The sequence below is a fragment of the Medicago sativa genome, chromosome 3 (assembly GCF_051527215.1).
Source record: "Medicago sativa cultivar Bolivia chromosome 3, Bolivia_mono, whole genome shotgun sequence".
Lineage (NCBI taxonomy): Eukaryota > Viridiplantae > Streptophyta > Magnoliopsida > Fabales > Fabaceae > Medicago > Medicago sativa.
In genome coordinates, this window is record NC_140751.1 from 83937894 (window position 1) to 83950003 (window position 12110).

Genomic DNA, 12110 nt, shown 5'->3' on the forward strand with positions numbered 1-12110 from the left:
TGAGACAATTATCCTACTCCTTCATTTTATTGTGTTTTTTCGCCTAATCCTCCAAGTTGTACATTTCCTATTTTTATTTGGGAAATGCTAACCTAGGCACCTAAGCTAATTTGATATTTAAAAAGGAAATTATATAGTAGTTAATACATTGAAATTGTGTAATTAATTTATAATAAAGTCAAAAACAGCTTTCCTTTATGGTAATAATTCCTTTTATGTTATGCTTAACCAAAGGTGCCCGGCACCTAAGCAATAGGACCCTATTTATTTTCGTTGAATAAATTCATTAGAGTGTTGCAATCAACTTGTGGTGATTTAAAGCGTCAACCCAGTTGAAATGTCATTATTTTTGTGTGATAATTTTGCACTTTCATATTTTTTATAAAAAATGATATTTATGTAACTATTTTACGACAACTTTTGTATAACTACTTTTCTCATACTCACGATGATCTTATCTTTTTTTCTCTTCTTCAAATTTTTTTTCTCTATTATTTTTTACCAATAAAAAAATGAAGATTATCACAAAAATTATAATCAACTAATTGTACATATATTACTTTTAAAAAAAATACAAATCGGCCAGCAGAATTGACATCAAAACTGCATGAGTAATGTAATGAATGCGTGGAATGATTCTGAGTCAGGGTTCGCCGAAATAACTACGAGTGTGAATGCACCCTGTTAATTAATTCGAAACACAGATTTAATTTAATGCGACAAAATAAAAAACAACAAGTATCAGAAAAGAAAGTGGTAATAAATAATAGTAAATGATGAAAGGGTTCCGTTGGTGATGGCGGGTTTGCAACTTGCACTTTCCAAATGCAAATGCAAATGCAAAGAAACTAAGAAAGATCCTTCTCTGAAAAATCTCCACCAATTTCCAACTATATCCATCCCAAAACAAACAGCAACAACAACAATTTACATTACAGATCCCCAACATCACCAATCTCTATGCCATTTTCCCTCTTTTTTTAATCTTATTATTATTATTTCCTTTTCTTAAATCTAAATCTCAAATCTCAATTCTCTCTCTCACACACTCTGTACTCTGAACTCAATCCTTGGCTCTTTCTGTTATAATTTCTAATTTCTCCCCCTCCTTCCAAATCGATCCACGATCCATCTCTATTCACCCATCAACGGTCAGATTTCACTCTCGTCCTTTTCCTTCACTAATTTTCACGCGTTTTCACCTTCCCAGTAACAAACACAACCTCTTCACAAAATGCAGAGCAACACAACAACCACATTTTCCCATGCTGCTTCCATTTTAGTATTATTATTCCACCATTACCCTCACTGAACTGAACAGCCATCTTTCTTCCATATCTTTCCTTCATTATGCTTCCATTTCTCAACAACACCACAAAAAACCACGACAAATTGTAAATTAACATGGGCTGCGGGGGCTCCAAACTGGAGGAGTTCCCCGTGGTAACTCTCTGCAGAGAACGCAAAAACTTTCTCAAAAACGCTTCCGATCAACGATACGCTCTCGCCGCCGCGCATCTTTCTTATTTACAGTCTCTCAGAGACATCGGAGAAGCTCTGAGGAGATTCTCCGATCAAGATCTTTTTCTTCCAACTGGTTCTACTCCTTCTTCTTCTTCTTCTTCAATTTCTTCCCCTGTTCTCACATTGCCTTCTCGTGAAGGTAAATCCTCTAAAAATAGTAGTAACCACCATGATGATCATGATCTTGAGTACGATGATGATTCTCATTTGAATCTTTCTTCTGGATCGGAGTTGAGTTCACCTTCTTCAGATCATGTTCATCATCATCAACATGAACACCGAACACCCGAGGCTGAATCCGAACCTGAACAAGAACAAGAAAGAGGATTTGAATATGGACACGAACCTCAATACGAACACCAACCCGAACCATCTTCTTCTTACGGGTATAATTATCCATATCCATATCCATATCAACAAGATTGGAATCAAAATCAACCAGGGGTTAATAGTTATGCTTATTATATGAAGAAATCTGCACCACGTGGAAAATCTGTGATCTATCAAGAACCCGAGAGACACGTGGCGGAATCTGGACAATGGACTGGTTCTCCTTATGGTGGTTATGGGTATAATGGTATGAATGGAGGTAATAGTGGTTTTTTTGGTTTTCCGGCGGGACCTTCTACGCCTGCGCCGCCTCCGCCGGCTCCGGCTCCACCTTCACCACCGAGAGTTTCTACTTGGGATTTTCTTAACTTTTTTGAGAGTGTTGACAATAATAATTATTCTGGTTATGGAAGTTATGGATTAGGGTTAGGGTTAGCGTCGAGTGGGAGTAGTCCTGATTCAAAAGAAGTGAGGGAGAGAGAAGGGATTCCTGAATTAGAAGATGAGACGGAACAGGAAACTGTGAAGGAGGTTCGTCATGAGAAGAAGAAGAAGAAGAAAGTGGCAGAGGAAGTGGAGAAGGAAAAGGAAGAGGCTGTTAAGGGTGGAGATTTTGGTGAAGGTACTTCAAATTCAAAGGAAGTGCCATTGCAACAGGTGAGTAGTAGCGAGGGAAGTTCCAAAACGGTGCGGTTTCATAGTAGAGAAGGTAGTGGTGATTCGATTTCTTCTAGTGAAAAATTGAGTCCTGATAATGTTGTTCCTAAAGGATCTCCTCCTAGAAAGAAAGGGGTGAGTTTTGAGATTGAGGGTGATGAAGATGCGACGGTTACAACAGTAGAGGTTGATGGTGAATCTTCTATGTTGAGTAGCTTAAGCACTTTGTCTCCACATGGAACTAGGGATCTAAAAGAGGTTGTTAGGGAAATTAGAGATGAGTTTGAGACTGCTTCTAATCATGGAAGAGAGGTTGCATTTCTTCTCGAGGTTTACAAACCACCTTATCAGTCAAGACTTGCTGCATTTAGAGGTATCAAGGCTTTTTCCTTTTGAGTTCTTTTTTGGATTTGGTTTCGTAGTGGTGCTATAGATTGTGCTAGAATAATCATGGGTTATGACTTATGCATGTTATGTAGGAGAAGGTTTATTGCTTACAACATTAAGCAATAGGATAAGGGGCTTGTAGGGTGCATTTTTCATTATGCATTGTTTGAGTTTATATTCCCAGTTTTGTGCTTCAAGAAAATGCAGTTGCAGTTTGATTTGAAGGTTAAAGTAAAATGCATACTTCAAATGAATTTTCTGCATATATGTTGAACTTTATGTGGGACTTTATTGCTAATTTTGTTCAATTTTTATTCTCTATACTATCATTTAATCAGGTTTGAAATATTAATCAACTAAATCATGTAAATATTACTGTTTACAGGTTTAATGTCTTGCTATGTGCTTTTATGCAGTTATCTATTCAAGAATATTACAGATGCTAGCACCTTCTAAGCCACCTTCCTATCCTCCATCTGGGCCGCCAATACAATTTTCTTCTAAGACAATGAAATTGGCAAAAGCATACCGTGGGGAGCCCGAGAAAGAGTTAATATCAAATCCGATAAACCTTTCATCTACATTGGAGAAACTTTATGCATGGGAAAAGAAATTATACAAGGAAGTTAAGGTGTGAATATGAATTTTTTGAAATTAGTTACTTTATGCATGGGAAAAGAAATTATACAAGGAAGTTAAGGTGTAAATATGAATGCTTTGAAATTAGTTAAATGTTAGGATTCTTTAGCAGAAATTGTTCATGAAATTAGAAAACGTTGGAGCGATTGATAATTTGATATCCATCTAGCTGATTTACTGTGTATCCTTCTTTTAGGGGACGAAGGCTTTCTGAAATTCCTATACATAGTTTCCCTTTCATACATTTATGTTGTTTGAGAGATGATATAAATTGGATCTTCATAAATCAATAACATGTACTCTCTTATGATCAATTTGTCCTGCATAATCAGCATTGTTTTTTTATATGACAAACTACTTGTATTAATAAATTAGTAAATATTGTACGGTTCCTTTCAAATTGTTCTTATTTGTATTTAACACTGTTCTCGGGATGAAGAGAGGTTAAGAGCTATTTATGAGAAGCAATGCAAGAGATTGAAAGCATTGGATAATCGAGGAGCCGAAGCTACTAAAATTGATGCTACCGAGTCATCAATACGAAAGTTGCTAACAAAGATAAACATTTGCATCAAAAGTGTTGAAACTATATCAGGGAGGATACATAAACTGAGGGATGAAGAATTAGAGCCTCAGCTTGCAGCATTAATTAATGGGTATGAAATTGCTTCACTTATTCACTACTATGTTAATATTCATCTCCTGTGAGTAGAAATTTCTCAGCTAAGGGCCATTTTTTTTAATATCAAACAAGTTAGCTATCCAATTCCATTTTGTTGGTGCAAATTAGCAATAGTTTGATCCTCCAAAAATGCTTTAGTTGACAGTTTTGTCCCTCCAAAGTTGAACTGTTTCATTAATGTCACTCGTATGCCCATCTATGAATCAGAAATCCCTAATGGAATGTTTGATTTTGCAAGTTAGATGCTTTGTTGTCACTATTAATGATAATGTAGGAGCCTGCCTGCCTTTATAAGACGCTGAGAATAGATGGTCACGTGGTATAGAGGGATGACATTGATTCCAATTATAGCTCGAGAGATTGATGAGAGGCTTCAGCGTTTATCTCACATTATGTCGGAAGTGGCTGAAGGCACCCTTAAATCTTCATTATTAATAATTATCATCATTTTTGGTTTTGGGATGGCAAAATTTGTTGTTTTTCCTACACGGTTGAGTGTTTTTCTGGAGTTGGATGCTAATAGCATTATGTTGTTCATAAGTGTAATGAAATGTATTTTTTGTCAGCAGATTGATAAGAATGTGGAAATTCATGTTCCAATGCCACCAGAAACAGTTCCAGGCTATCATGGAGAGTAAAACTCAATCTCTCAAATTAAACACTGGTTTGCAAAGAGATGAAGGTTTGAAAGCCATTATAGAACTTGAAAGGGAGCTTCTGAATTGGTGCACACAGTTCAACAATTGGGTCAGGACTCAAAAATCTTATGTTGAAAATTTGAATGGGTGGCTCAGAAGGTGCCTTCTTGATGAACCTGAAGAAACAGATGATGGTGTTGCCCCTTACTCTCCAAGTCGGATTGGAGCTCCGCAAGCTTTCATTATCTGCAATGATTGGCAGCAAGCAATGAATAGAATTTCAGAAAGAGGGGTGGCAGATGCTATGGGCGAATTTGCTCAAAAGCTGCATGAGCTATGGGAGAAACAAGATGAGGAACAAAGGCGGAAAATCAGGGCAGAGTATCTCACAAAGGATTTTGAGAAACAACTTAGAGCTTTGCGCACCGAAATGGGAGCCTCAAAACACGAGCATGACAAAGTTTCAGGGAAGACTTCATTGTCGAAGTTCAATTCTGATAGTGGTGTTTCGCCACTGGATGATCTAAAGGTGGATTTAGATTCTATGAAGAAGAAATTGCATGATGAGAGGGCCAAACATAAGGAAGCCATTAGGCTTGTCCGTGATGCAGCTTCTAATAGTTTACAAACTGGTTTGGTTCCCATTTTTAAGACCTTAGAAAGTTTCACTTCAGAGGTGGTGAAAGCTCATGAGGAAGTCAGACTTCAAAATGCTGCAGCCTCGTAGAGAACATGGACGATTTAGAACTAACCACCAATTTTGCAGCTAGAGTTATTCTTGGTATGTAGGAAAGAACCTCTTAAAACTCTCTGAAGAGGTTTGATTAGATCAAGTTTCAGCAACTAAAGCTTTGGGTGTGTAAACGTCAGGACATGGTTATCTTGAATTCAGCTCCTGTAACACCCAATCTACAGTCAGGCAAAATTTTGTACAGAATAATTCATTTATTTATTGATTGTAGGTGATTGTATATGCTGTTTAATATGCCTAGGAGTAGTAGGATCTTATTAAGAGGAAGCAAGGAATTTTAATAGAAGTTCAAGAACGATCTGGTGAATTCAAATACGCTTTATTTTCAGGCAGTTTTGATTTCTACCCTCCTCTCTATTACTTCTTTCTCCTGATCATACCCAACTCTATTTAGGAAAAATGGCTACCCAATATTAAATTGTGGTGTACTCATTTAGATGAAACTACAATACATGAGACTACTTTTATTATATTTCACTAGAAGTGCAGTGAAAGGAAAATTTTGTTTTCTACTTCTCTAGTCACTTGATAACAACTTAACCCATTAATCCAAATTTAAAATGGACAATCATGAACTTATGCATATGGTCGTAAAACACACATATACCCATAATTATTAATCAATTTCTGGCTAAGTTTCCTAATCAACAATCAGAGCCCTATTAGGAAATCTATTGGGATTCCTAAAATCATCATTCAATCACTCAATTAGAGAACTTCAACTCTACTAAAATTTAAACTTATAAACATAGCAATATTAATCATACCCATCGCAATTTCTACACATGCAATTGCTAATAGCAAGTCTTAACTCACAAGAATTCTCTGGACATTAGTATTCTAGTTAGACTTCTAATTAGAACAAATTGTTTAGACTTTATTTACTTCTTGGTTGAACTTTAGATTAGTCGGACCGTTTTTTAACTGAAAAACTGAAGGGTTAAGAAAAAAACTCTATTCTGGAAATAATTTGATATTGTTTGGACATAAGAAAAAAAAAACTTTAGATTAGTCAGACCAATTCATAGTTTGGAGCTTCCTTTGCAAGAGCAGATTATGTTGTTGACCAGGATTTCCCTGCGAGAGTACAACCTTCAGCTTTCAATCCGACCAACGACAATTCATGTTAATTATTATTGTCTCAACCTTGGAAATGTACATTAAGCTGTGTTTCAGTCACCTTAAGCATTATTGTCTCAACCTTGGAAGTGAACATTAAGCTATGGAGGAAATGGAATAAGTGCACTGGATCTCTTTACTGATGACACAGAATTGGTCAAGGCTTGTGTTTATCACAACCCTGAGGATAAGGTTAGTTTGGAAGGGGAGGGGACTGATATGACCCTCAAAGACACTGCAGAAAGGCTCAACATGGCTGCTGAACTTGAGAACATTGACCAAGCAAAGTCATCACCATTCTTTTCAATCTCTTGTTATTTCATTTCCACAATTCTCGCAAGTTGTTAAAAAAAAAAAAATTAATGTCGTCGTGAGTTAATCTATCAGGAGTAAACCTTTGCTTCAAATACAATGTACTTGTGAACCATTGAGTATGATGAATATGAAGAAGGTTCTCTTTTCTCCAAGAAATTTTACTACTTCAATTTCATAATTTTTAAGGAGTTTGCACTCACTTGAAGAGTATCTCGCTTATCTTCCTGAGCTAGCAGGTTGTATCAGATTATATTAAATAAGTTACGTAAATAAATGCTTTTAATGCTCTCAACTGTAGTTGATCGAACTAATTTATCTGCGGCATTCTCTAGCTTGTGGAAGGATGATGATGATTGATGCTAAATAGGAAGTACACTTAGACCTGTTATCTTGTTCTCATTACCCCGAAGATATTCGTTAACCTGATTACAATCTCTATTCATGTAAGGATAATTTACTTGAAAAGCCTCTCCAGCACAGCAGTATACTTTTCTGGTATATTACTTTCTTGACACTATAGAATTCACCCTTTGATGAAATTGGGGGTAATTTATTCCTAATGACAAGTAGAATTCGATTCTTAACGCAGGAGATGGAGATCACAATAATAATGAGATGAAGAAGTTTGATGTTCTTGAGATGAAAATGGGTTACCGATTGTAAGAAAAAACCATATAAGAGGTAATGTAGAAAAAACCGAAATTAAAGTTGAGCGCATGTGAATGATAATTTGTGTCGTATGAGCCAATAATTTAGTAAAAAAAATAAATTTATATGTATATTATGCTAGTTTATCACATGATATAAAATAAATCTATGATAAAAATGGGTCTAATCTATGTATATTATGCTAGTTTATCAGTGATGCTACTTAATATCATGAGAAGCTAAAGAGTTTACTAGAATCATAGTAGCAGCATAGTATAATAGTATGAAAACATGAAAATGTTGGGGGGACCGTGGCCCCCTAGTGGCTCCGCCACTGATTTGTGTAGTGACAAAGACGAGCCTTTGTATCCAGGGTGCAAAAACTTATCATGGATGGACATATAAAAGTTTTACTAAATTGCTTGAGTTGTTGAAAGAAACACTCCCGGAGGATAACATATTGGCCAATCGTAACTACGAGGCGACGAAAATATTTTTTTCCAATGGGTATGGAGTATAAGAAAATACACGCAAGCCCGAATGATTATATATTGTACCCAAATGAGTTTGAAATGTTGAAGAAGTGACAACCGGTGTGGGCTATCACGCTACAAAGTGAAGGACAATTATTTTAATTGTGATGATAGCTTAAAGCGTCCTTCGCAAAGGTGTTATGGCATCTTCCAATAATCTCAAGGCTTAAACGATTGTTCGCTAATGTAAATGATGCAAAAAATATTTTTTTGAACAAATCAAAATGAATGATGCAAAAAATATTAGATGGCATGCAAATGAGAGGAAACATGTTGGGTATCTTCCAAATCCGGTTGATTCTTTGCAATGGAAGAAAATTGATGATTTATATTCGGATTTTGGAAAATAGGTGAGATACCTTAGGCTTGGACTTGCTACAGATGAATTGAATCCGTATGGAAACTTATGTAGTAGTCATAGTTCATGGCATGTTCTCCTAGTCATCTACAATCTACCTCATTCTATTTGCATGAAGTGCAAACAAATTATTTTATCCATGATGATTTCATGCCCAGTAGCGACCGTAAAATGACATAGAAGTTTATCTTAGACCATTGATTGAAGACTTGAAAATGCTTTGGGAAGAAGGTGTCGATGTGTTTGATGCACATTCTCCCGATGTTTTTCAAGATGCGTGTTATGTTATTTTTCATAATCAATGATTTTTCCGCATATGAGATGTGTATTGAAGTTTTAATGTTCTTACGCCTTGGACAAATATTTGATTCTGCCATTCTTCTATGATACAAGAATTGTAAGGTGTCCCTGAAAAAAAGAGTTGCAAAGTGGGAAGAATTGACTTGTGACATATAAGCCAAATGAAGAACTTCTGGTGCCTTTAATTTCCAAATCCAAAGCCAATTCAAAGCATTATCATACACCATATATTGTTCAATCAACCAATGATATCCTGTTTTAGCACTATAATTTTCCTCCAAGGTCCTCCCCCAAATGAAAGCATAAGGAATATCCTATTGTTTACATGGAAAGAATCTTCTAAAATACCCGTCTGCAGGTTAGCTGGGACAATAGTATAAAGACATGGCTGTTAAAATAGTATAAAGACATTTTTTAAGAAAAAAAATAGTGCAAAACATGCAAAGTTTCATTTGCCATCCAGCAATAAAAAATAAATAATTCATTTACACATCTTATAGGGGTCCAATTGATTTGAAGTTGAGTATCAATAGTGTGGACATAATCAACCAAATTATAAAGTTCACAAAATCTATAATCCAAAGAGAGTACCGAAATAGGGAATCACCAGCGCCAACTCTATAATTATATAGCCATCTTTTAGAGCTTGAGCAACTCTTGAAATTGAACTCCAAAACATGTTTGATGGGCAATTGCACATCCAACACATACATATGCATTTTCATCGGCTAACCTAAGATAGGTAGTTGTTTGGGTCACATAAATAGGTTCAAGAAATTTTTTATTTAAGCAATTTTTTTTTGAAGGAATTTAAACAAATTGTTATATTTTTCCTCTTAAAAATATTGTTTTTTTAGGGGAACATTATAGTAGTAGTAAAGGAAAACATCATAGTCTTTTTTGACAAAAAAAAACATAGTTTGTTTTTTGATAAACAAAAACAGCATAGTTAAGCCATACATTTTTTTAGGGGAAGTTAAGCCATACATTTATCACATGATTCAAACGTTAATCAAACATTGACAATTCAATTAATCAGTTTATTCGTAATTATTGATTTTCATTTGTAAGTTACAATTTTGTTATATCAATTTCAATTTATTGATTCTTTAAAAGTCGGTCATTGACTTTTTGAATATGTTTGCCTAACTCTAAACTTTAAGCCCCCTCATAAGAATGGGTGGTTGAATTAGGATTACTATAGGTGATTTTTTTCAACATTCAACAAACAGTTTTTTTTTTTTTTTAACAATTCAATTCTCGGAAATGAATATGGTAATCCGAAATTCGATAGGAAGATAAACAAAGTCCGACAAAAAATCGTTTTATCTAAAAATTAAATAGAACATTTTTTGAATAATTCGCCTTAAGTGGAGGTTATTAACCACTCGGGTTCAACCACTTCGTATCGAAATGCTAACGAGTGTCTTAAGGACACTCTTTGACAACCTTAAATAATAGGTTTTTATAAAAATTGATGAATTCAATGCATTGAAATTGAACTATTTGACTTTGTTAATAAACATTTTCTTCATTAGGAATTCATAAAGAGTGCCCAACACATTCGTTAGTAAGACTCCTTGACTATATACATATTTTATGAGTAGAGATCTCTCCATTTATCCAAATAAATGGACATCACCATGACTATAGTTTTAATGTGTAAATATCCAATTAATGTCATCAATTCTTGAAATTCGTGTCTTTATATCCGTTATTTACTTCAAAACTATGATAGTGGGTAATCCATTTCTTTTAAGGGTTATGTTAAGCTGGTGTCTCGGACATTGGTTAAGAATAACAAGAAAGAAAGTTATTACTAAAAAAATATATATTGACTTTTTATGGATTGATTACACAATTTCAATGCAATAAATACTATGTAATTTCCTTTCTTATCTTTAATCGGTGTTCCGAGAGCACCGATTAACATTTCCCTTCTTTTAAAAAATGGAGATGATCTCTAATAAACCTAATAAATACATTTTAATAATAACAAATAAATTTAATTATTAAGAAAAAAACTTAAAAGTTTAACTTTAGAATATCTTAAAAATTTAGTTATTAATTCGCATAAATTAATTTATAATTATTTACAATTTTTTTAATATCATTAAAGAAGTTTATTTTTGTTATATTATTTTCTAAGAATAAAATTATTATATTACAAAAAAAGTTAATAATTATAAAAAAAGTTCTTTGATTACATTTGTTTTTTTTTCAATTTTTATCAAATAATTATAATTTTAATCACCAACCATTCTGTTATTAAAATCATTTTGTAATTAGGTGTCAATTTAGTGATATGAGTTTTACAATACAACCTTAAAAAAGATATTGAAATTCTATTAAAAACACTTGAAATTTTTTCGTTAATTTCACTTTAAATAATAATTTTTCCTCTTTCGCCTTTTTAACCATAATTCATTTGCTATCAAGTATCCATTAGAAGTTATACAAGAAAATAGTTTTTTTTTGAAGGAGTACAAGAAAATTGTTACTCCCTCCGTCCGTTTTAAATGACCTAATTTAAAAAGTTTACTATTCATATAACATGTTTTGACCCATTTTTTTACTAATATATAAATACAAAATATAGCGTATAAGATCTTGTTGGATTCGTTACGATGAAAATTTTCAAAATAGTAGAATTTTCATAACTTTTTCTAATAGATTATTGAAGATAGTTAAATTCAAAATTGTGCGTTGACATACGTAAATGCAAGTCAATAAGCTCGCGTAATATAGGACGGGGAGAGAGTATCATTTCTTTTTAAACAAAGTTATTGAAGAAAAAAACCAGTCAAAAAAGTATTTCGGTCAAATAGTTTTTATGGTATTTACTTACAGGAATTCGGTCAAGTAGTTTATAAGCTTATTACTATTTAATTTTGTAAAAAATAACAGCTTACAATAAATTAATCCCTAAAAAATTAATTAACTCTTTTCCCAAAAGAAGGATAAAATCATAAAATTAACACCAAAGGTTTGACAAAAAATACAATTACTACTCCAAACAAAAACCAAACAAAAAAATGAAAAACGTTCATATGACAAGAATGTACCCTATGAGGTAAAGCCACGTAATACATATGCCAACGTGGAGACTAGAGATTCGTTGATTGTACAAAACCAGAACACACGAAAACCAAAAATATCTTAAAAAAACGATTACTCACGTGAATTGCTCACGTATCACGTGTCTTGAACAGTGTTAGTTTTGTGTGTG

The 12110-nt window shown here is 33.8% G+C and overlaps 1 protein-coding gene across 1 annotated transcript; it reads left to right on the forward strand.

The window, feature by feature from the left end:
• Window positions 1-753: 753 nt before the first annotated feature.
• LOC146941107 (uncharacterized) lies at window positions 754-5940 on the forward strand. Its single transcript, XM_085754892.1, has 4 exons — window positions 754-2884; window positions 3315-3528; window positions 3969-4193; window positions 4789-5940. Exons 1-4 carry the CDS (start codon window positions 1405-1407, stop codon window positions 5582-5584), a joined length of 2715 nt encoding a protein of 904 aa, XP_085611018.1. The 5' UTR covers window positions 754-1404; the 3' UTR covers window positions 5585-5940.
• The last annotated feature ends 6170 nt before the right edge of the window (window positions 5941-12110 follow it).

Excerpts from the sequence above, each read along its gene's own strand:
- LOC146941107 (XM_085754892.1), top strand. The coding sequence starts at position 1,405 with ATGGGCTGCGGGGGCTCCAAACTGGAGGAGTTCCCCGTGGTAACTCTC. Across the intron at positions 3,529-3,968 it reads AAATTATACAAGGAAGTTAA|GGATGAAGAGAGGTTAAGAG; the intron begins GGTGTGAATATG and ends ACACTGTTCTCG. Across the intron at positions 4,194-4,788 it reads CTTGCAGCATTAATTAATGG|ATTGATAAGAATGTGGAAAT; the intron begins GTATGAAATTGC and ends TTTTGTCAGCAG.